At 51.4% G+C, this 20,870-nt stretch overlaps 2 protein-coding genes across 7 annotated transcripts in view; one reads left to right on the forward strand and one right to left on the reverse strand.

Moving 5' to 3' along the window:
• Positions 1-549: 549 nt before the first annotated feature.
• Positions 550-8,471, forward strand: Bola3 (bolA family member 3). Its single transcript, XM_051154797.1, has 4 exons — positions 550-666; positions 2,108-2,231; positions 4,106-4,194; positions 8,197-8,471. The coding sequence occupies exons 1-4, from the start codon at positions 613-615 to the stop codon at positions 8,260-8,262; spliced, it is 333 nt and encodes a 110-aa protein (XP_051010754.1). The 5' UTR covers positions 550-612; the 3' UTR covers positions 8,263-8,471.
• An 8,513-nt stretch (positions 8,472-16,984) lies between these two features.
• The window catches only part of Tet3 (tet methylcytosine dioxygenase 3), a 95,176-nt gene continuing 91,290 nt past the window's right edge, over positions 16,985-20,870 (reverse strand). For all 6 annotated transcript variants that reach the window (XM_051154800.1, XM_051154799.1, XM_051154801.1 and 3 more), the window contains one exon: positions 16,985-20,811. In XM_051154800.1, the coding sequence (XP_051010757.1) occupies positions 19,025-20,811 (1,787 nt within the window). In that variant the 3' untranslated portion in view covers positions 16,985-19,024. The remainder of the gene's footprint in view (positions 20,812-20,870) is intronic.

Here is a 20,870-nt window from a genome sequence, read left to right on the forward strand (position 1 = left end):
TCAGCCTAGGCCTCTGCTGGCCCGTGTCCCCTGCTGGCCTGTGTCCCCTGGAACTCAGGGAAATCCCAAACAATTTTCCACCTCCCATCATTCATTTAACATCTCAGCTATACCTCATCCCCCACCCCTCCTGCCACTGTATGTGGCTCACGTGGCCACTGCAGCAGCCTGCCCTCCCCAGTTTCAGCCCCTTCACAAAGTCCCGTTCCCCACCCCCCACCCCGCTTCCTCACAGGAGCCAGAGTGCTCTTTCAAGAACACACCAGAGAAGACCTCCGTTGCTTGCGACTTTAACAGGAAATCCTTCTCCGGAACGAAGCCAGTTTCCCAGAGCACTGGCTGGGAAGTCGGCATGAAGGAGACCTGTCCCGTGCACTGCCGAGGAGGGCGACCTGGGGGCGGGGTGGGGAACTCTGCGATGGCAGCTGGCCTTGCGGGACGGAGGGCGTGCCCACGCTTGCAGTTAAGGCTGGTTCCGGGTGGTGATCGCGAGGTCGTCGCGGCCTCCGGACGGCAGGGGGCGGGCTCGCCCAGGGCAGCGACCCTGGACGCCATGCGGGCAGTCTTTCCGACTTGCACCCTGACCTCGGGCTGCGGGCTGCGTCGCCCGGCATGGCGGCGTGGGGCCCGGCGGCCGCTGCACCTCTGCTCCGCGGGAGCCGCGGGGTGAGCCGGTGGGGGCTCGGGCGGAGCTGCGGGGGAACTCGAGTGGCTGTTGTCAGGCTGGGGACAAGGCGGGCCTTGCTCTCATTCATTCTTTCCTGCCCTCTGCATCGCACCGGGTGTGCTGGGGGTTCGGGCTCAGGTGGATCGGGCGCCAGTCCCATAAGCAGTCACACTATAGCGACTCTGGGAAAGAAACTCTGCCCTACGTAGCGGTGCTGGGCACTCCGGACGAACCCGCACCCTGAAATTGCACACTGTCCAGGCCTCTGACCTTGAGCCTCCATAGCCTGAAGCAGCCTGGAGTGGGAGGCCAGCATAGGGCCCGCTCTCTTAATCCTCCTACCCCCCTGTTGGTTTTGGAGACAAGGGTCTCACCCTGGCTGGCCTACAGTTTGTGACATTCCTCCCGACTCCTGGAATAAAGTGCCTGGTCTTTCTCCCCCTTTACAGACTCATCTTTAGCTCTTAGTGATTCTACCTTCTGCCTGCCGTCGTTGGTTTGTCCCACCAATGTTTCTGTCCCGGAGCAGGCTCACCTCCAGACCTTGCAGTTGTATCAAACTCACAGCCTCATGGTTTTGTTCCTACGTGCAGCACACAGACCGTGGAACGCCAGGCTTGGCCGTCTCTTAGGCTTCCCGGCCTATGTCCAGCGGCCACGTCTCCCATCTGCTCACTCATTGCTTCAAAGGGCCTCCTGCCTTTGGGTCAGGACTGGGATGCTGCTGGCTAGTGAGAGAGCTGGGGAGATGGCTCAGCTGGTAAAGTGTTCACAAGGATGAGCTCAAACCCTGCCCCGCAGGATCCCTGTGAGATGGTGGTTAAGGGTGCTCACTGCTTTTGCAGAGGACCCCAGTTCACTTTCTAGCATCCAGGTCAGTCAACTCACAACTGCCTTTAACCCCAGCTCCAGAATTCTGATACTCTCCCTCATCTAGCCTGAAGGCACTCTGCACTCGTGTGCACAAACTCGTACTTAGACACACATACGCATGATTAAGAATAAAAATTGAAAAACAAAAGCCACACGTGGAGGCCCCATACTTGCAACCCTAGTGCTGGGAGGGTGACACGGGTGGCTTCCTGCGGCTGGGCTGCCAGCCTACCAGCCTACCTACTTGATGAGCTCTGAGCCAGTGAGAGACCCTGTCTGAAAAGACAAGGTGTTGCTCCCGAGAACGCCAGCTGTGCTTATCTTCTGACCATATCCCCCCTCCCCCGGCCACAGTGGACATCTGCGCACAGGCTGTTGCACACACATAAACAGACCATAGAGACCCAGGGCATATCCCTGAAAGTCTAGGATAGCACCCTGCCCTGGGCCTTTAGGTGACTGTGACCTTCAGCCCCAGCTCTCACCAACAACCCCAGTATTTTGCCTGCCCCCACTCCACCACCACGTCATCTCACAGTTCCACAGACTTCCTCTTTGTTGTCACAGCTCCCTCTGCTGCACTGCGTACATCGGCTGTTTGCCTCCCAGACTGAGGGGGAGCTCAAAGTGACCCAGGTGCTCAAAGAGAAGTTTCCTCGAGCCACAGCTATCAAGGTCACAGACATCTCAGGTGAGGCTTTCTCCCCCCCTACCTCCCCCCCATGGGGGCTTTGCTGAGATTTTTCGAGTTTGCCCGGGGAGAGGCTGAAGTGAAGAGACTGGGAAGAGGCCACTTGCCACAGTGACTTCTCTGTAGGTGTTGTGTTTGGACCAGATGGAGATGGGGCCCTTAGGAACACCAGAGGGGGCCTGGAGAGATGGCTCAGCGGTTAAGAGCCCTGGCTGCTCTTCCAGAGGTCCTGAGTTCAATTCCCAGCAACCACATGGTGGCTCACAACCATCTATAATGTGATCTGGTGCCCTCTTCTGGCCTGCAGGTGCACATGCAGGCAGAGCATTGTATACATAATACTAAATAAATATTTATGGCTTACCAGACCTCTGTAGAGGTGCCAAGAGCTCAGGCCATGCTCTCTCACTTTTGAGATGAACCTTCTAGTCTGCTCACCCCGGTACTTCTGAAACCCTACGGTGGTAGAGCTAGAATGGACCCAAGGTAGGTTTTGTCAGCTACCCTATTTTATTCAAGAGTCAAGCCCAACGCAGCCAAGGGAGATGGGGAGGACAAGGGACAGCATCAGGACCCAGGGCAGACTCTCTGAGCCAGGGTCTCCTCAGGCCACTGTTGCGCCTCTGAACCTCTGAATCGCTAGCTGACTGTCAGCACCATGCTGGGGGGGGGGGGGGGGGGGGGGGGGGGGGGGAGGGGGTGGCATAGCTTCTGCCATAGAAGCGAGCACGCCCAGAGAGGAACGCAGGTGCAAGCAAGTAGATAAGAGGCAGCCCTACACTTCACTGCTTTTACTTAGGGTGGGCTGGGCCTGCAGCTCAGCTGGTAGAGTGCTTGCATGGCATGTACAAAGGCCTGGGTTTGATTCCCAGACACATGTAAAACAGTGTGCTGGTGCTGGCCTGTAACCCCAGCATTAGGAGGTGCAGTTCAAGGCCATCCTTGAGTATGTGGAGAGCTGGAGGTGTGGTGAGGTGAGACTCTGCCTTAGAAAACAAAACAAAAAAAAAGGAGTCTATGTGATTGTATGGCAGGTGAGGGCACTGAGGGCGTCCTGTTGTGCCAGGAAAGCATGACTGGAGAATTTGAGGCTGCCAGCTATGTGGTGTCCACAGCCAGGAAGCAGAGAGAGTCGGATGCTGGGGCTCTGCTCAGTGTCTTGTCCTGCTAAGGGGGGGAGTCCCTTCATCTAGAAGCTCCGGCATAGGCGAGCCCAGAGGTTTGTCTTCTCAGTGATAACAGAGCTGTCAGGTGACAGTCCCAGATGGAAGATGGGACCACATACACTACGTCTGGATGGAACCCTAGGATGTTTGTACTTTTTTTTTTTTTTTAATATTTATTTATTTATTATTATGTATACAATGTTTTGTCTGCATGTACACCTGCAGGCCAGAAGAGGGCATCAGATTACATTATAGATGGTTGTGAGCCACCATGTGGTTGCCGGGAATTGAACTCAGGATCTCTGGAAGAGCAGGCGGTGCTCTTAACCTCTGAGCCATCTCTCCAGCCCCCGGATGTTTGTACTTTTAACAGGTCCTGGGGAAGGTGGTCCACCAGGACACTGAAATCGCTCCTCCCACCAGCTCCCTCCTGGGGCTTACTAGGAGAGAATGTTCTCCCTCCCTATGCTCTCCGGGCCTTGTGCGTCCTCTTTCCTGTCCACCCTTGACAGGTGTGGGTAGCTGAGAGGCCTTGCAAAAAGACGAGTCCATTTGGGTCAAGGCTGCCTGCCAGGTCAGACCGGAAATTGTGGTCTTTAAACTACACTCGTTCGCAGAATGCTGTCGGCATGTTCCATTCTTGCCACTCTCTGGTACCCGGAGGCTGCCGTGCCATCTGGTGACTGAGATGTCGCGACTCTGTTTTAGGAGGCTGTGGGGCAATGTATGAAATTCAGATCGAGTCGGAAGAATTTAAAGAGAAGAGGACTGTCCAGCAGCACCAGATGGTTAATCAGGTCAGTGGCTCCTGATGATCCTTTTCCCCCTGGTCTTCAGCGTCTGAGGGCACAGCAGTGGGCATGCTAGCAATCACTGCCAGTCCAGGAGAAAGCAAGGCAGCCACTAGTATACAGTCAGAGGACAGCAGTTGAGATCCTAGAAACACAAAAGCAGAGACTCGCTAGGTTGAGATATTGAACAAATGTGAATTCACTTAAAATTGACAGCAGGCCACCTAATAGCTACCTTTCAACTCCTTTTATAATACTAACAATGTTGACTGCGTCTTTGGTTTGGATTTTGTTGTTGTGATTTTAAAGAGATGGTCTCATGTAGCCCAGGCCGGCCCCAAACTCATTATGTAGGCAAGGGTGGCTTTGCACTTCTGACTATCCTGCCTCTGCCGTCCAAGTGCTGGTAGTGTCTGTGTGTGTGTTTATGAAATGCTGGGTTCAAACCTAGGGCTTGTGCACACTCTAGGAGAGCTCTAGCTACTGAACTGCACCCCAGACTAATTTGGGTATTTCTTTAAGACTAGATCTCATGCAGTCCATACTGGTCTCAAACTTATTAGTTGAGGGTAACTTCGAACTTCTGACCCTTCTGCCTCTACCTCCAAAATGCTGGGTTTCTCACTGTGGCCACCATGCCCAGTTTATGAGGTGCTGAGGGTAGAACCCAGGGCTTCCCGCACAGTAGGCAAGTGCTGTACCAACTGAGGTGTGGCCTCAACCCTGGCTAGGGATTTTTAAGGCAGAGTGTCCATCTGATAACGGACTTGTTTGGACTCAGGATCTCTAGTTGCTGCCTCCTGAGCAAGGTTACAGACACGCGCCACCATGCCTGGCCCACTCAGTGGTGTCTCCTGTCACACACTCCAAGCATAAACAGTGGTAAATGACATTTCTGTGGATTTCCGTGCATGTGTGTCCCTCAATGGGAACCTGTACCAGCTTTGAGTCTGGGTCTTTGTCTCTGAAGTCACCCCTTTGGACAGCTGTGTTTGGCGTCACCCTCAGAGATCTTGTGCACTGTCAGGTGGTTTAGTTTTTGAAAAGCACAGCTCTGACCATAAACCCCTTTACCTTAATTCACGTATCCTTTACTGTCCTTGGAGGGTCCCTTCCCTCTGCGGTCCCTAGGGTCCCTTCTGCACTCAACTCAAAAGCTGCTTCCCATCCTCCTGACTGGGCCCCAAAGCCCCTCTACTTTCTGACTCCTTCTTTTTAAACGTTTTGTGTTCTATATTACTAGGGGTGGGGTGCACCTGTTGCAGCACGTATGTGGTTGAGGAAGAGCTCGCCTTCCACCATGTGGGTCCTAGGGATTGAACTCAGGTCCCCAGGCTTGTTAGGCACCTTTCCATTGGGCCATCTCACCTACCCGCCATCTCCCTCTGCCAGCTGCTGCTGCTGCTGATTCTGACTTGTATCCTGGATACGTACACTCCTGACCCCTGTCAGCCCTTTGGCACTCTCACAGCCCTGTATCTTGCCTGTGGCACCTACAGCCCTCAGGCAGGCTGGTGGTTTGAGAGATAGGCTGTGATGGGGCAGTAACCATTGGCCCCTCCAGATGTTCTAGCCCTGTGGCCTGGCAGCTTAGAGCGCAGGGAGATGGGACTCCAGGCCAGGTAAGAATGCCGGGATTACAGACGTGGGCCACATTTGGCCTTTTTTACGTAGGCTCTGGGATCAAGTTCAAATTGTCAGGCTTACTTAGCAAGGGCTCTTACCTGGCAAGCCATCTTGCTGGCCCTCACAGTGACATTGTTGGCTGGCCTTGAGTTCTTTTTTTGTGGCTCTGTTATTTCATCATTGTCCTTTGCTTTTCTCTGTGTCCCCAATCCCCAGTATTACACCATGTGATCAGCCATGCTTATTCAAGTTACTTTTTTGTTTTTCTCTGAAGACAGTGTCTCACTGTGTAGCCCTGCCTGTCCTGGAACTCACTATGTAGCCCAGCCTGGCCTCGAACTCACAAAGATCTACCTCTGCCTCTCTAGTGCCGGGATTAAAAGTTTACACCACTATGACTAGCTTTCAAGCTGCACCTTCTTGCCCTTGGTACTTTGTTTTTGTTTTTTGTTTTGTTTTGTTCTGTTTTGTTTTTTGAGGCAGCGTCTCATAGCCCAGGCTGGTCTTGAACTTGCTATGTAACTGAAGATGACCCTGAACTCTATTTGTTGTTAAGCACTGCGGGTTGAACACAGTGCCTTATCTGTGGCCCCATGATGATCCGCCTGCTTCCACTCTCACACTTAGGGTGCTTTAAGCCCAGCCCGTTCCCCAACCGGAGCCCCAGTTTGCTCAGCTGCCAGCCGTTCCTCTGGCTGTAGCAGGGAACATGTGACACTGACTGTTGTGGATTGAGGAGCCTTGGAAGGTTTCACAGAGGTCATGGGGAGGTGTTGGGAAGGAGTTGTGCACAGTGAACTGCAAAGCTACGAAGCTTCCAGATCCAGGACCTGTCTGTGGGCTCCCAAGCTAGCTACAATGGCGTGTCCCACGGTAGTCCAGATGCAGAGACGGAAGTGGCCACTAGGGGGCATCCTGGCCTGCAGCAAGCCGAGGGAAGGCTTTTTCCAGGATTGTTTCTGTTTGTCTGCAGAATTGAGGCTTCCATGGCAATACAGAGTTGGCCTGGGGTCCCAGCACAACGGCAGGGCCAGTTAGAAACATGAGTAAAACCAGCTGTGGCCAGGACCACAGAACATCTGGGTCCATAGCCTGACCTATTTACTTGCTTGCTGACTTTGGACTGTTCTAACTCTATAACCCAGGTATTGTGTGTGTGTGTGTGTGTGTGTGTGTGTGTGTGTGTGTGTGTGTGTGTGTGTGTTATAGGCCAGAGGTCAACATCAGGTGTCCTTCCCAATCACTCTCTACCTTTAAATATTTATTCATTTTAATTTTATGTGTATGAATATTTTGCCTGCATGAATGTTCGCCTATTACATGACATCACATGTGCATCTGGTGTACTCAGAGGTGAGAGGAGGGAGTCCGGTGCCCTCTGTGACTGGAGTTACAGAACCCAGGGCTTCAGCAGTGGTAACAAGCGCTCTGGACTGCTGAGCCCTCTCTTTAGCCTTGGCCTCCATTTTGATTAAGTTTTGGTTCAGGGTCTTCCTTCATTGCTGGGCTGGACTTGAACTCAGGAGCTCAGGCTACCACTCTGCCTTACCCTGGTAGCTGGGCTGTACATGCGCAGCACCACAACAAAGTTAGGTATTATTGAGTGAGAAAAAAAAATTGTAAAGGGTGTGATGGTGCACACACCTCTAATCCCAGCACTCGGGAGGCCGAGGAGGACGGAGCTCCGTGGATTGGAGGACCCTGCTCTACACAGGAAGTTCCAGGCCAGCCAGGGCTCTATAGTGAGACCCTGCCTCAAACAAAGAAAAACGTATAAAGGGAATGGGAGAGGCTTGGAGACTAAAGTGCTTGTGGGCAAGTGTGAGGACCTGAGTTTAGATTCTCAGAACCCACATAACACTAGCTGCTGGTGTTACAGACTTGTGTGACCACGCAGCATTTGTCAGTGCTGGGTGTGTATGTGTGTGTGACAGCCCACCTTAACCTCAGCGCCTGGACTGCAGAAGCAGACAGTCCCTGGAGTAAGCTGGCTAGTTGACTGGCCCAAACAGTAAGCCCCAGGTTTAGCGAGACACCCTGCCAGACGTGGTGGCGCACGCCTTTAATCCCAGCACTTGGGAGGCAGAGGCAGGCAGATCGCTGTGAGTTCGAGGCCAGCCTGGTCTACAAAGTGAGTCCAGGACAGTCAAGGCTACACAGATAAACCCTGTCTCAAAAAACCAAAATCAAAACAAACAAAAATGGAAGTGGCCAAGGAAGCTAGCTAGCGTCAAACTCAGGCCTGCAGACACCAGTGTCAGACAAAAAATATTTTGAAGGAAAAATTGAAACATGTGCAAAGTAGCCTTCAGTCAGAACCAGATAAAATACTCTGTAGCCAACATAAAGACACTAGAACTGACTGTGACGTCTCTTTCTCAGGCACTGAAAGAAGAGATCAAGGGGATGCACGGCCTTCGGATATTTACCTCTGTCCCCAAGTGCTGACCACGCCCGGGCTACGTGACTGCTGATGCTTGAAACCTGGGTGCACTAAGCTCACCGCAACCTTCCAGGAAAATCCCCTGCCAAAAAAATGTATCTATTTTTGTTCATAGACATTTCTATATTATAATTATAGGAGATATGCTATCTATTTAGAGTTAATTAAAGGCCATGGGTACCTACTGCTCACAGCAGGCCGTGTCATCAAACAGTAGCCTTTGTTCATAGTGGTTGTGTGTGTGTCCTACTACTGGATACAGAGTGAAGGCCAGAGTTTTGGGTTGTTATTTTCTTTTTTAGACAGGGTCTTACTGTGCAGCCCTGGGTGGCCTAGAACTATTTAGACCAGGCTAGCGTGAACTTACAGAGATCTGCCTGCCTACTGCTTGGATGAAAGGTATGTGTCACCACACCTGACCCCAGAGTTTTGGTTCTATAAAGTTATTTTAAAGTTATTTCCCTCCCTTGCTTCTCCAAGAATGACAAGGAACCCTCAGTTTCTCATCCCCTGGGGAGGAGAGGAGGAGTGTGGCATGCCTAGACCTGGGTTTGAAGGCCTCATCCTCTGCATCTGGTAGGAGGCGGGTTTGCCAGGAGCTGTGCTGTCTCTGCCAGCCTTGCACACACAGTCACACTGGGCTCTGGGTGTAAGAGAGGCTGAGAAGCTAGAACACCCTTTCTATATTACCAGGACTACTGAGTCTGGTGCTTCCACTGAGGTGGGCAGAGGGTACAGGGTGATTGACCTCTAGCCCCAGGGCCTGCCTTATTCATGTGTTTCCAGAAGCTGGTTCACCAGCGAGCCCCCAAATCCAATGGCCATCGCTTTACCTTTGCTCTGAAGTCTGACTAGTTCATAAAAGTTTGGTCAATGCCTGCTGCAGGCATCGAAGATCGCTGCAGGAGTTGCCAGCCCCTGCAGTGCGGCTTCTGGCTTCCTGCCCAGCCTCCGCATCTTACTGAATAGCTTCTGGGTTTGGTTTGTTTGTTTTTAGATGTATTTATTTATTATATATACAGTGCTCTGCCTGCAAGTAGACCTCCTGGCTTTCGGAGCATCAGGTCATACTATAGATGGTTGTGAGCCACCATGTGGTTGCTGGGAATTGAACTCAGGACCTCTGGAAGAGCAGTCAATGCCTTTAACCTCTGAGCCATCTCTCCAGTCCCCTTGGTTTGTTATTTTTGAGACAGGGTTTCTCTATGTAGCCTTGGCTGTCCTAGACTCAATTGGTAGACCAGGCTGGCCTCGAACTCTGAGATCCACCTATCTCTGCCTCTGGAGTGATACGCTCAAAGGCATGTGTCACCATACCCAGTGATAGCTTTTTAAAATCAGTGTCTGGGTGTGCATGCATGCAAGCAGTGCACATGTGAAGATCAGAGGAAATTTAGCAAAGTTGGTTCTTTCCTTCTACTGAGTCCTGGGGACTCACCTCAGGCTTGGTGGCAGGCACTTTTGCCAGCTGAGCCATCTCCCTAGCTGTATCTATAAGTGTCCTGAGCATATAAACTCAGGTGCTTACGTCTATGTGGCAAGTTGCTTAATCTTTCCAAGTTTAGACCAAAGTATGCAAAACTGTCTAGGGCCGAGGTTTGGAGGACTCTGATGTGGTCCTCTTTGAGCACACCTGTCCCTGGCCATGGGGACAAGGCGCCTGTCACATCTGTCTATGAGTTTGTCTGTAGACTGTGCCAGGATATAACATGTGCCAGCAGTAACAAGGAAGAGCAGGCTTGAGGACACTGGGGGCGTAGAATCCGGGTACGATTGGGAAGATGGAAAGCTTGGCAGAGTGGCGAGCTTTGATTTTTGTGGCACTTACAACTTCAGCTCTGGCAAACAGCCACGGAGCACCATGCAGGAGCACCAGGGAGGCCAGGGCAAGACACAGCCTTGGCACTGGTAGTGACACGACGCCAGGTGGCTAACCAGGGGCCCCGAAGGGAGGGCCTGCAGGGGCAGTCAATGTTTGGACACTGCAACTCAATGCCATGATCTATAAAGTTCATGCTTGAGAACCGTGCAACTGAGTCATAAGAAAATTGCTGGGCCCAGGAGGTGGCTCAGCTGGAACAGATGCTGGCCCCCAAGCCTTACACATGCACCAAGACACACACCTCTCCCAGCCTCCTCCCACCCAATATGATAAAAGGAAAAAAAATTGGAAAACCCATCATGGTTTAAATTCATGACTGTTGGGTTGTGTTCATGGCAATCCTGGGTGCATGTGGCCTATGGCTGTATGTTGTACACATCTGGTAGGCTGTGTTGAGAGTTGATGCTCTTGGGGTGACCAGAAAGACTGCAGTGCAGGCTCCTGGGACACTGAAGGCTACCAGCCATGGGCCCCAAGAGCAGAGGGTGTCAGGGAGTGTAGTCCTTCAGTGAGGTCAGTGAGGACCTGATTCTCTGGCCTGCCCGAGGACAACTCTTTGGAGGAACAAGAGCACAGATAAGTGAATGGTGTACAAGTCAAAGTGAAAAAGTCATCTTTACTCCCAGAAGTGTGTGTGATGGGACACGGGATGGGTGGGTGGATGGATGGCATGATTGGGCCAAGGTGGACCCAAAAGCTGTGGATGAGAAGCTATGGGGTGGGGTGTGGTCGGGCAAGCCATGTGGCACATCCCTGAGCTGTTACAAGGGGGTACAAACAGAGAGAGAGAGGGGGGGGGGAGAGAGTAGGCCACACCCTGGAGCAGAGATGGGTGTGTTAGGGAACAAGGTGACATGGAGGATGGAGGCGGGGACTTCCGGGGGAAGGCTTTGCAGGGGTGGTCAACTGGGCCATCTGTCTGCACAGACTGCCACAGGTGGGGGAGGGCTAGACTGAGCTGGAGCTGCACACGGTTTTCCCAGGCTTGTTTGGCATTCTGGGGGTGCTGACTGAACAACCGCTGGTTGTGAGGGTTGGATGCCTCTTCAGGTTGAGAAGACTGACAGTTCTTTAAGGTCAAGCAGTGTGCAGGTCCACCAGCAAAACTTTCAAAATAATGTTGTGTCAACTCTTTGGGAACTTCACACTCTCTCCTCTCCTCTCCTCTCCACCCTCACTTCCCTCCCCAACCGACTGTGTTTTCTTCCCGTCAAGTCCATGTGTGTTGCTCATCCACCACCCTCAGGAGTGGGCCGAGCCATTAAAGAAGATGGACCCTCCCTCTCTCCCAGATGCCAGTAGCTCGACGGAGTGGTCAGATGTTTGCCAGCTTCTCCCTTCTCATGCTGGGGTTTTGTCTGGCTTTACCCTCTACAGGTTCTGGGCACGCTGTTAACAACCACCACTGGGTTCATTTGTGCAAGTGCTCCCCTGTGTCTGGAAAACACCAGTTCCTTGAAGTTTTCCACCACACCTGCCTCTTACAAGCGTTCCATTCCTGCTTGCAAAGACCCCGTAGGCCCCCAAACACTGAAGGCTAACGTCAATACTCCTGGTAACCGGGTCACGCTTGATGGTAGTACCACACTCGAACCACACAGCATGGGAAAATCAAACTGGTACTTCCCTGAAAGCTACACCCCTGTTGACTAGCTTTCAGAGTGCCACCAGGAAGGGATGCTCGTGGAGAAGAGCGTAAGCACCTGGCTGCGAACTCCATTATCAGCAACAACTGGCCTGGCAAAGTATATATATATATCATGGAGTAACCAGCTGCTTTCTGACCAGCTCTAAGGGCCAACCCATGAGGTAGGACCCATGTCCGGCACTGCTAATGGTGCCAAGAACACGTGGCTAGATAGGTCACAGGCCCTAGAGGAAAGAACCTACTATTCTGCTAAAATCGGTTTTTTTTCCCCCCTCAGACAGGGTTTCTCTGTGTAGCCTTGGCTGTCCTGGAACTTGCTCTGTAGACCAGACTGGCCTTAAACTCACAAAGACCCACCTCCCTCTGCCTCCCAAGTTCTGGGATTAAAGGCATGTGCCACCATCACCACCACCTGGCCAAATCAATGGTTTTTCAACCTTTGTAATTCTACGACCTTTCAACACAGTTCATGTTATAGTGACCCCTAACCACACAATTATCATCGCTAATTCATTCTGCTACTAAAATGGATCATAAGTATCTGTGTTTTCCAATGGTCTTAGTGGCCCCTGGGAAAGGACAACGGTTCAGAACTGCTATGCTAACAGACATAGTATCAAAGTGCCTCCTAATGACTTGCTGCTATACCCATAGATTGGAATATCTCTACACCCGCATCGAGCAGCGGTTTCTTGCAGCAGAAGTGCTCATAGAGGCCAGGACACTGAATCCTTTGGAGCTGAAGTTACAGTTGTACACTGCCTAATGTCGCTAGGAACTGAAATCAGGCTCTCTGAATGAGCTGCAAGTGTTCTTAACTGCTGAACCATCTCTCCTGTCCCACCACCCTCAGAACTTTTAGTAAGGTTGTTGACCAAGTAGTGTAGCGAGGTAGGGGTGATGACAAGACAAAGATCAGGATGGGCCAGGAGCACGAGCTAAAAGAGACACTTAGCCAAATCTCAAATGCTGTTGGAAGCAGAAAAACATCAGCAAAGGGGCGGGAGGGGCACTGAAGAGATGGGTCAGTGGTTGCTCTTCCAGAGAACCTGGGTTCAATTCCCAGCACCCACATGGAGGCTCAAAACCACCTGCCCCTCCAGTCCTAGGGGATCCAATGCCTTTCTATCCTCTGAGGACACCAGGCACATGGTGCTAGATCTGCTCGCTGGGACATTTTGGGCAGAGGAAATGGGAGATGAGGGCGACCGTCAGTCAGCTCAGAATTCCCCCCAAACCCAGAACTGTAATGCAGCCTGGGCTAAAGGCATCCCTCCCCCTTTCTCCAGGGGCAGCAAGCAGAACCAGGGGCCAGCTTTGCAGCTCACTACCGTGTCAGGGCCGCCAGAGCCCAGCAGGATGCAGCAACCCTCAGCAGTTATACAGTGGAAGAAGTGTGGACAGCTGAATTCCAGATTGACAGGGGCAACAAAGCAGACCCAGGGGCTGATACAGGATGCTCTGGAGAACAGTCTGTGGCCTCATCTACTGAGATGGCAGGCCCCTCATTGCCCCCTGAAGTAGGCTTCCTAAGGGTGTCTATAATAGATTCCAGAAAGTCTGCACGGTACCTTATGTCACAAAGTAATCCTGGTTCAAGGTGAGATGGGGGAAATAAAGAGCTTACACAGAATTTGAGTGCAAAAAATAAATATAAAATTTATTAAAACACCCACAATATTTTAAAGATGCCAGGAGTAATACAGTTCACAAACCCAGTTGTTTGTGTAAATTATAATAAAATACAAATCAAAAAAGGATACATACTTGCAATTTCTAGGCACCCTAAATTAAATTTACTGAAACACTGGGGGAGAAAGAAAGGGGAAGGAAGGCGGTAGCTCAGGAGACAAACCAATAAACTGGAAGGAAAATATTAACAAAAGGTAAAAATTATACAAAATAAAATTATCAGCATAAATTTACTGTACTAAGATATCTACAGTTTAATAATACACATCCTATTGCCTTGAGACACTGCAAAAACCTACCATTCATCCATCAACCCCAGATAAACTTCATTTCAAGTAGCCACAGTTTACAAAGTCAAGACGGAATATTCAAGTATGGTTGTTAAGTTCACCTCCATTGGAAGCCAGGTAACCAAAAAGGAATTCAAAGAGATAAGAAATAAAACACATCCAAAAGCTACAAGGGTTCTTGATCAAGTCTAAAGCATTAGTATGCTGTGAGACAGCCGGCCCTTGCTTCTTTAAACACAAGAAAAATCAATGACACTCTTGTCTGTCTTCGCCCCTCAAAAGAAAAAAAAAAAAACAGAAACAAACAAAACAACAACTATCGGAATCTAGAAAATTTGGGATGTCCAGATGAGCCAATTAGTATCTGAAGTCCCCATATGAAGAGTGAGGGTCCCCCCTGAATGCGGGCAGTCAGAGCAAGGAGAGCGTGAACGACACCCTACTGAAAGCATCCCTGATATCAAAACAGAAGCGACCGAGGAGCAGGATGAACAGCTCACCGACCCTTAGCCACAGAGCCCAGAACTCGGCTTCTGTGCTGAGGGCTCTGCTTTGCCCTCTCAGGTGGCACTGCCAGAAGCAACTACGCACACACGGCTGGAAGTGGGGCTGTGAGCCTGGGTTGGGGTATGCACCTCCAATGTGTTATCTTGGTCCAGGGTATATGGTGAAGTAGGCCTGGTAGGACAGCAGATAAAATGTGGTGTTGTGGAAGTTTTCAAATGACAGCAACCACGACAGAAAGCTCGAGACAGGCAGAGGAGATTCACATTTTAGTCACAAGCAAAACCTAAGAGAAGGAAAACAAAATCCAGCCATACTCCTTCCTCTAGGCACTCTGCCATTTTACTGCTTAAGAGTGAGCAGAGATAATGACCCCAGGTGTGTCAAGGTCAAGGGAGATGCCCAGTGGATGCCCACCTGTGAGCATCATACCCTCATGGAATCTAAGTTGTCACAATGTCCTGTTTTTGAGGTATTAAAAAAAAAAAAAAAAACTGACAGTGGATGATGTTCTTACATTTAATCAGCTTATGTGGACACAAGGAGTTTAGCACCAACTAAAAGCGGCCCTGGTGGCATCGAGGGACAACGAAAGCACCTGCCTTTAGTCTGAGCACCAGGAGCTACCAGTGAGCGGCAAGAAATCAAAGGCTTGCCCATCCCGTCCCTGCCGGGGCCAGGTGAAGGCACTCCCCCTGGACCACGGCCTGTCCCCTTGAGGATTAGCACCTGGGCCACAGGAGAATCCCTGCCAATCTAGAAGAGCCATACCCCCTCCTAATCTTGCCTGAGAAGATAGCACAAACCCACAGTGCCCACCCAGACAGGCAGGCCACTGCTGTCCTTGCAAGAAGCTAGCTGCCTTTTCCATGTGCCGAGCTTTGGCCACCACGGGGGGACAACAACAACAAAAACAAACCCAGAACACTGCTCGGAGCAGACACAGCGCGGTAAACAGAGGTCTAGGAAGACAGCACCAAAAGAGAAGGGAAGAAAAGCCCAGACGAAGCCCACCTTGTTTTTGGTTGGTTGTGGTTTCAAACGTTGATAGCACCTCAGGGAGACAAGATCAGGGACAGTCACATTGAAACACCATAGCACCGTTTATTAGACTATTTCAATTCATAAAAATGCTTCCAAGTCCAGAAAACACACTTCAGTAACAAAAGGAAAGAGATTGGTTGAGGCACATCAGGGATATATCAGTTTTCCACCAGCTTGGCCTTGCTTTGACATCTTGAGGCAGTCAACAAAGTCTCCTCGCTCAGTGACACTGGGCTTCTGGCTACTGTCAACCACGCTCACAGATCCGCTAAGAGGCAACAGAGCTCCACTACTTCTGTCCTTGCTGTTTAGCATTCTACAACCCCTAGGGTCTGCAAAGGACTGCTTCCTAACACAGCAGGAGGGAGGATGGGAAAAGGCAAAGCAGCACCCAGGAGAGCTGGGGGTGGGCTGCTCAGGCCCCACTAAAAACCAGACTTCAAACTGAACCCCCCCATCAATCCATGTGACCCCTCCCCCCAGTGGCGCTGACAGGCGGTTTCTCCAGCTAGCACCAGTTACTTTGTGAGAACCTGCTGCAAAATTATTTTTATTCTAAAAGATCTCTTGGGATAGGACTTCAAAAGTCCTCTCGCACACAGCAGGCAGAGAGAACTAAAACAAAGGAAAGGAAACAAAGCAGAGGTGGTGTGGGCTGTGGCCACCGGCGGGCAGGCGGCACACTGGGAGCGGGCTCCCATGTGGGCCGTCAGCTCCCTGCTATCAGGGTACTCTTAAATCTCGCTTATGCTGTCAGGTTCTTGAGTTGCAATGGCTTTTTTTTTTTTTTTTAATTATTTTTCTTTCCTCTTCTCGTGATAAAAAATGTCTTGTCAATCATCTTCAGGACTTAAAAAAACGATAGTGCCAGTAAAAAATAAAAATTTTGATTTTTCTCTTTAAGAAGCCTTCAGCAGCAAGGGGTGGGGGTATAGAAGTGTGCATAGTTACGTCTTAAATACACATCTAAAGCATGCTCATTTCAATGACAGGTTTGAGGTAGGTTATACATGTAGTGTGTGAAAATCAGCAGGGCTCAAGCACTGCCGCAGCACGGCGCCCTCAGACAGTGCTCGCTAGGACCTGACCGGTCAACACAGAACACCTCTCACCTCACCTCACAGCAGCCTGCTTCCTGGCCTAGAGCTTATGAACCAAGGCTGTGCAGGTTTGGGGGATGGGATGGGCACCACATGCTTTTTCAGCTGGTACTGATTTCTCTGTACATCTAATGGCTTTGCTACCAGAGGGTGAGGAGGGTTGGAGCATACTGAATACACGTCAGAGATCCACACACTGCCAACGTCAGAGTCATCTGGGCCACACTCGGGACCTTGCAAGCCAACAGCCAACCTGGGGCTTCTGTGGGCCGTATACACGGTCACATTCTCCAAATGCTTCTCAAAATATCATATTTAAGATTATTTAAAATGAAGTTTTTCAAGGCACCCCCCGCATCTACCTAAGCACGGAGTCAGATGAGACCTGCGTAAAAGTACTGATGCGATTAAGCAAAATAGCATTTAAAGGACCCAATTCTCCCTCAAAACTAGAAAATTAGCATGCGCCTTAAAGACTCTGACGCCTTGAGCTTGTCAGACAGAGGGCCAGAGGCTTGCCTATAAATCTGAATCTGAGGAATTCTAAGTCCTGACAAGCTCTTGGGCTATTTATTTCAAAAGCAATAATATTTCATTTTTTTTTGTCCTGTAAAATAATTGCGACTTTACAGAATATGGTAAAGGTGGATTGACAAAGCACAGTAAATATTCAGCTACTATTTACAGTTTCTCCCACAATTCCATGTTAAAATGTACTTTTTATTCTCTTCAAGTTGCTGTTTAAATCTAGGCAAAAGTGCTTTAAAAAAATCTTTCACTATTTACAGTTAAAACCAGACCACAAAAATGCTCAGGACACCTGTTAGCCACTCTCTGCCAGTGCTCCCGAAGGGCTCCAGTCAACACAGGGCCGCTGGGCTCTCAGCTCTGGCACAAGGCACCACAAAGCTCGGGGACTCAGATTTGCCTTCAGCATTGTTATGGGATTGCTACACTCGGCTTATGAAGACCGAACCTGGCTAGACCTACTCGCTGACTGCCGTCTCGGGGCTTGGCTGCCACTCTGTGTGTGTCCCGATGATGAAAGCCCCCCACTCACCACACGCGTCCACACGAGCAGCCTGTTAACATGGCTAATGGCATCAGGGGTAAAAAAACGAACACTCCATGAAGTCTGACTCCTCCAGACAAGCGCCGCTCCCACCTGTCAGGCCCAATCTCTCTCAGCAATGTCACGGAAATTAAAGCACCAACATTCTCATTCTCAAAGAACCAAATCAATGCACCAGGATTTTAGAATGGGCGTGTTACATGGGAGGTAAGAAAAGGGAGGAGGGAAGAGAGAAAGATCCAATGGAGAAGTGGCCCCCTCGAAGGAGGAAAAGCATAGCAACCTGTTGAAAACGCCTGACCCTTGCACTTTAAATGAAGTGTAGGCCACGCCCTGTGAAGGCTGGGAGGACTGCACCATTGTCCCTTGTGAAGATCCAGGAATAAGGACGATGTGTGACCTGCCATCACACTGGCTTGCTGAGCTCTGGCAGGATGCTACCTGCCCTGAGAGTCAGAAAAGTCCCAGCGCAATACTACAGCACCAGGCTCCAGCACCACACAGCACCGCAGAGCACCACATAGCACGCTGGCTCTTCACAGCTTGGGTTTCAACTTCTTGTTTTTAAAGATACAGTAGCCCTTTTTTAGTATCAACAAACTTTGGGGCGATTTTTTTTTTTTTTTAAAAAAAATTGCCACTAAGCTTCCTTCAGCCCAGTACTGACTGGCTTTATCACTAAGATGGAACAGGGCTCCTAGGAGCTCTCAACTCCTGCTCCAGCGTGAGGTGCTGCCTAGCGACCCGGGACATCATATGACTTGATAAATAACGGACAGAGAGGATTCAGTGTGGAGACTAGCGAGCTTGCAACTGTCTACTTCCAACCTGGTTTCCGGGGACGTCGAACACCAGCATCTCCAGGCCAGGCCTTCAGATGTCTATCTACAGCTTCTCCCACTCCACAGAGGGGAACAGGGTGGTCCCCAAAGGCTCCCCAGCCTGTGGGAAGGAGGGCTAGACCAGGGCTACATGCTAACCTTGGTTTGTTGGGGGCAGATGGCTGGGAGAACCTGCAGCTCCCAGGAGGCCAGGCTCACCAGGCAAGAAGCACTGCTGGCCTTTCCCGCCCATCTGTAGCCATCACTATTGTTGCTTTTTTAAAAAATCCAATAAATACACATTTTTAAATGGAATTTAAAACCACGCTCCTTTGTGAAAGGACACTATAAATTTTCTTTCCATTATTGTGATATACAAGGATAAAATTTTAAAAACAAAGAAAATAAAAGCCCCTCAAAACAAGGGGGAAAAAAAATAAAACAATGTGGAGATATAAATATTAAGATCACGAAAAAAAAAAAAAATCACCCGACAGCCGTAGTTTCTTCTTCAAAGTGCTGGGGAAGTAGGAGAGGAGGGGCGGGTCAGTTTCTGAGGTTTGGACCATAAATACATATATATGATAGGCATATCCATATATGTAGATATAGAGAGACTTCTGCACCCCCAACCCGCCCCCGGGCATGAGGGCAAAAGCACCACAGAGGCAGCTCGGGCCGGGCCCGACGCTGAGGTACGCTGGCTCCTGGCACCTAGATCCAGCGGCTGTAGGGGCCAGTGACCTTTGTGTAGGCGTAAGAGGACACGGTGACCGCCGAGTCTGTGGGCATGGCCATCGCCTGCCGGGTGGGGACAACCCCCTTCTTTTCTTTGTGCTGGGGCTCAGCTGCCATAGCAGCCCCCCATTTGCGCTTCTTCCCATAGAGCTTGGCCTCCTGCTGGCCCAGACCCAGGCGTGCGGCCTCCTCTTGCCGCTGCCGCGCCCGCTCCGCCAGCTGCTTCATCTTGGCCTCCCAGAGTGCCAGGCCGTGGTTGGGCTGGTTGAGGTTCTTGTGCTGGTAGAAGACCAGCGAGATGCGGGTGGGGTGGCAACGGTTGGGTTTTTTGAGCGGTGTGGTGGCATGTAGCTCCCGCCGGGCACACTCGATGAGGATGGAGCAATGGGCAGGGGCCACAGCCACGCCGCCGATGTTCTCATCCAGGAAGTTGTGTTCGCTGTCTGACCACAGCTCTTCCTCTTCCTCTTCCACTCCCAGGCCACTCTTCTCTTCCTTCAGCACCCCCTTGCTGGGGGGCTCCTCCTCCACGGTCCCCTCCTCCAGGGCGAAGGGGTCCCAGAGCTTGTCTTCTGACTTCAGGGCCCCAAAGAGCTTCTCGCCAGAGCCCAAGGGCATGCCAAAGGCTTGCCAGGCTTTGTCCAGCTGGTTGGCGCCCGGTGTGGGAACCCTTCCTTCCTCTACTTTCACAGGGGTCCACAACTTGTCTTGGAACCCAGGACCACCTTTCAGAGCAGAGTTGAAGTCGCCCGTTCCTATCCCCCATGGCTTCTCAGTCAGGCTGGGACCAGTCAAGGCCGAGGTGCCGTTCCCAAACTTGCAAGGGCTCCATGGCTTGCCTCGGAGCCGTCCTCCAGGGTGGGGGGACGACTGCTGACCTTCACCCGTGAACAGTCCCCACTGGCTTTCCGGGAAGTGTGAAGAGGTGAGACAGCCGGCCCCAAAGGAATTGAGCTTGTCGGGAACAATGGTGGGGCTGTCCCCGGAGGGGAACACCCCCCAGCTGCCACCCACACTGTTAGTCCTCTTGGGGGACATGCTTGGGCCTCCTGAGTACTGTCCCCACAGATGACTGGGTCCCCCATTCTGAGACGCCTCGGGCAAGGGTGTTCTGCCAATCTTACCGGAGTCTCTGGGTACAGACTCAGCCTGGGTCAGAGGGTCTACTGGCTCTTGCTTGATGGATCTGTTGTAGCAACTGGGGCTCTGAGCAAAGGGAGAAGGGTCCCTGGATGCTGGGTGGAGCTGGGAGACCTTGGGTAGCAGATATTCCTTAGGGCCCGGGTAAGCAGGCTGCTGGTGGTGTGGGGCATGGTGGCGGGTGTCTGTGGGGACAGCCTGGCCTGGCAGCTCGGCAAACTCAGCACCACCGTAGGCCGGGTTCAGGCTGTTGTGTAGAGCATGGAGGTCTGGCTTCTTCTCAAAGCTGCCTCCACCGCCCCCGTGCCCCCAGGCGCCAGGGCCCAGGAACTGGGAGGGGAAGACAGGGCTGCTAGATGGAAAGCCATAGTAGCCGAAGGAGGGGAGTGTGTACTTGGAGTGGAAGCCGTTGACGGAGGCCAGGCCGGGCTGCGCGTAGCGCGAGTGGTAGGAGTACACACTGCTCATGCTGTAGGGGTCAGAGGGCCGGCAGCTGCCCAGCACCGAGTAGCTCTCCACCACCGCGTTGCTGCTGTACTTGAAGGAGCTGAAGTGGTTCTGGGGCTCCACCTTGAGGGAGGGTTTCAGACTTTGCTGGGACAATCCACCCTTCAGAGACAGGCCTGGGGAAGGCAGGAGGCAAGGAGGAATGACACGGTCTAAGTGTAGAGTTCAGGGGATG

The sequence above is a fragment of the Acomys russatus genome, chromosome 13 (assembly GCF_903995435.1).
Source record: "Acomys russatus chromosome 13, mAcoRus1.1, whole genome shotgun sequence".
Lineage (NCBI taxonomy): Eukaryota > Metazoa > Chordata > Mammalia > Rodentia > Muridae > Acomys > Acomys russatus.

Coding starts and splice junctions, on each gene's coding strand:
- Bola3 (XM_051154797.1), top strand. CDS start 613: ATGGCGGCGTGGGGCCCGGCGGCCGCTGCACCTCTGCTCCGCGGGAGC. Junction 667..2,107: donor TGCTCCGCGGGAGCCGCGGG/GTGAGCCGGTGG, acceptor TTGTTGTCACAG/CTCCCTCTGCTGCACTGCGT. Junction 4,195..8,196: donor AGCACCAGATGGTTAATCAG/GTCAGTGGCTCC, acceptor TCTCTTTCTCAG/GCACTGAAAGAAGAGATCAA.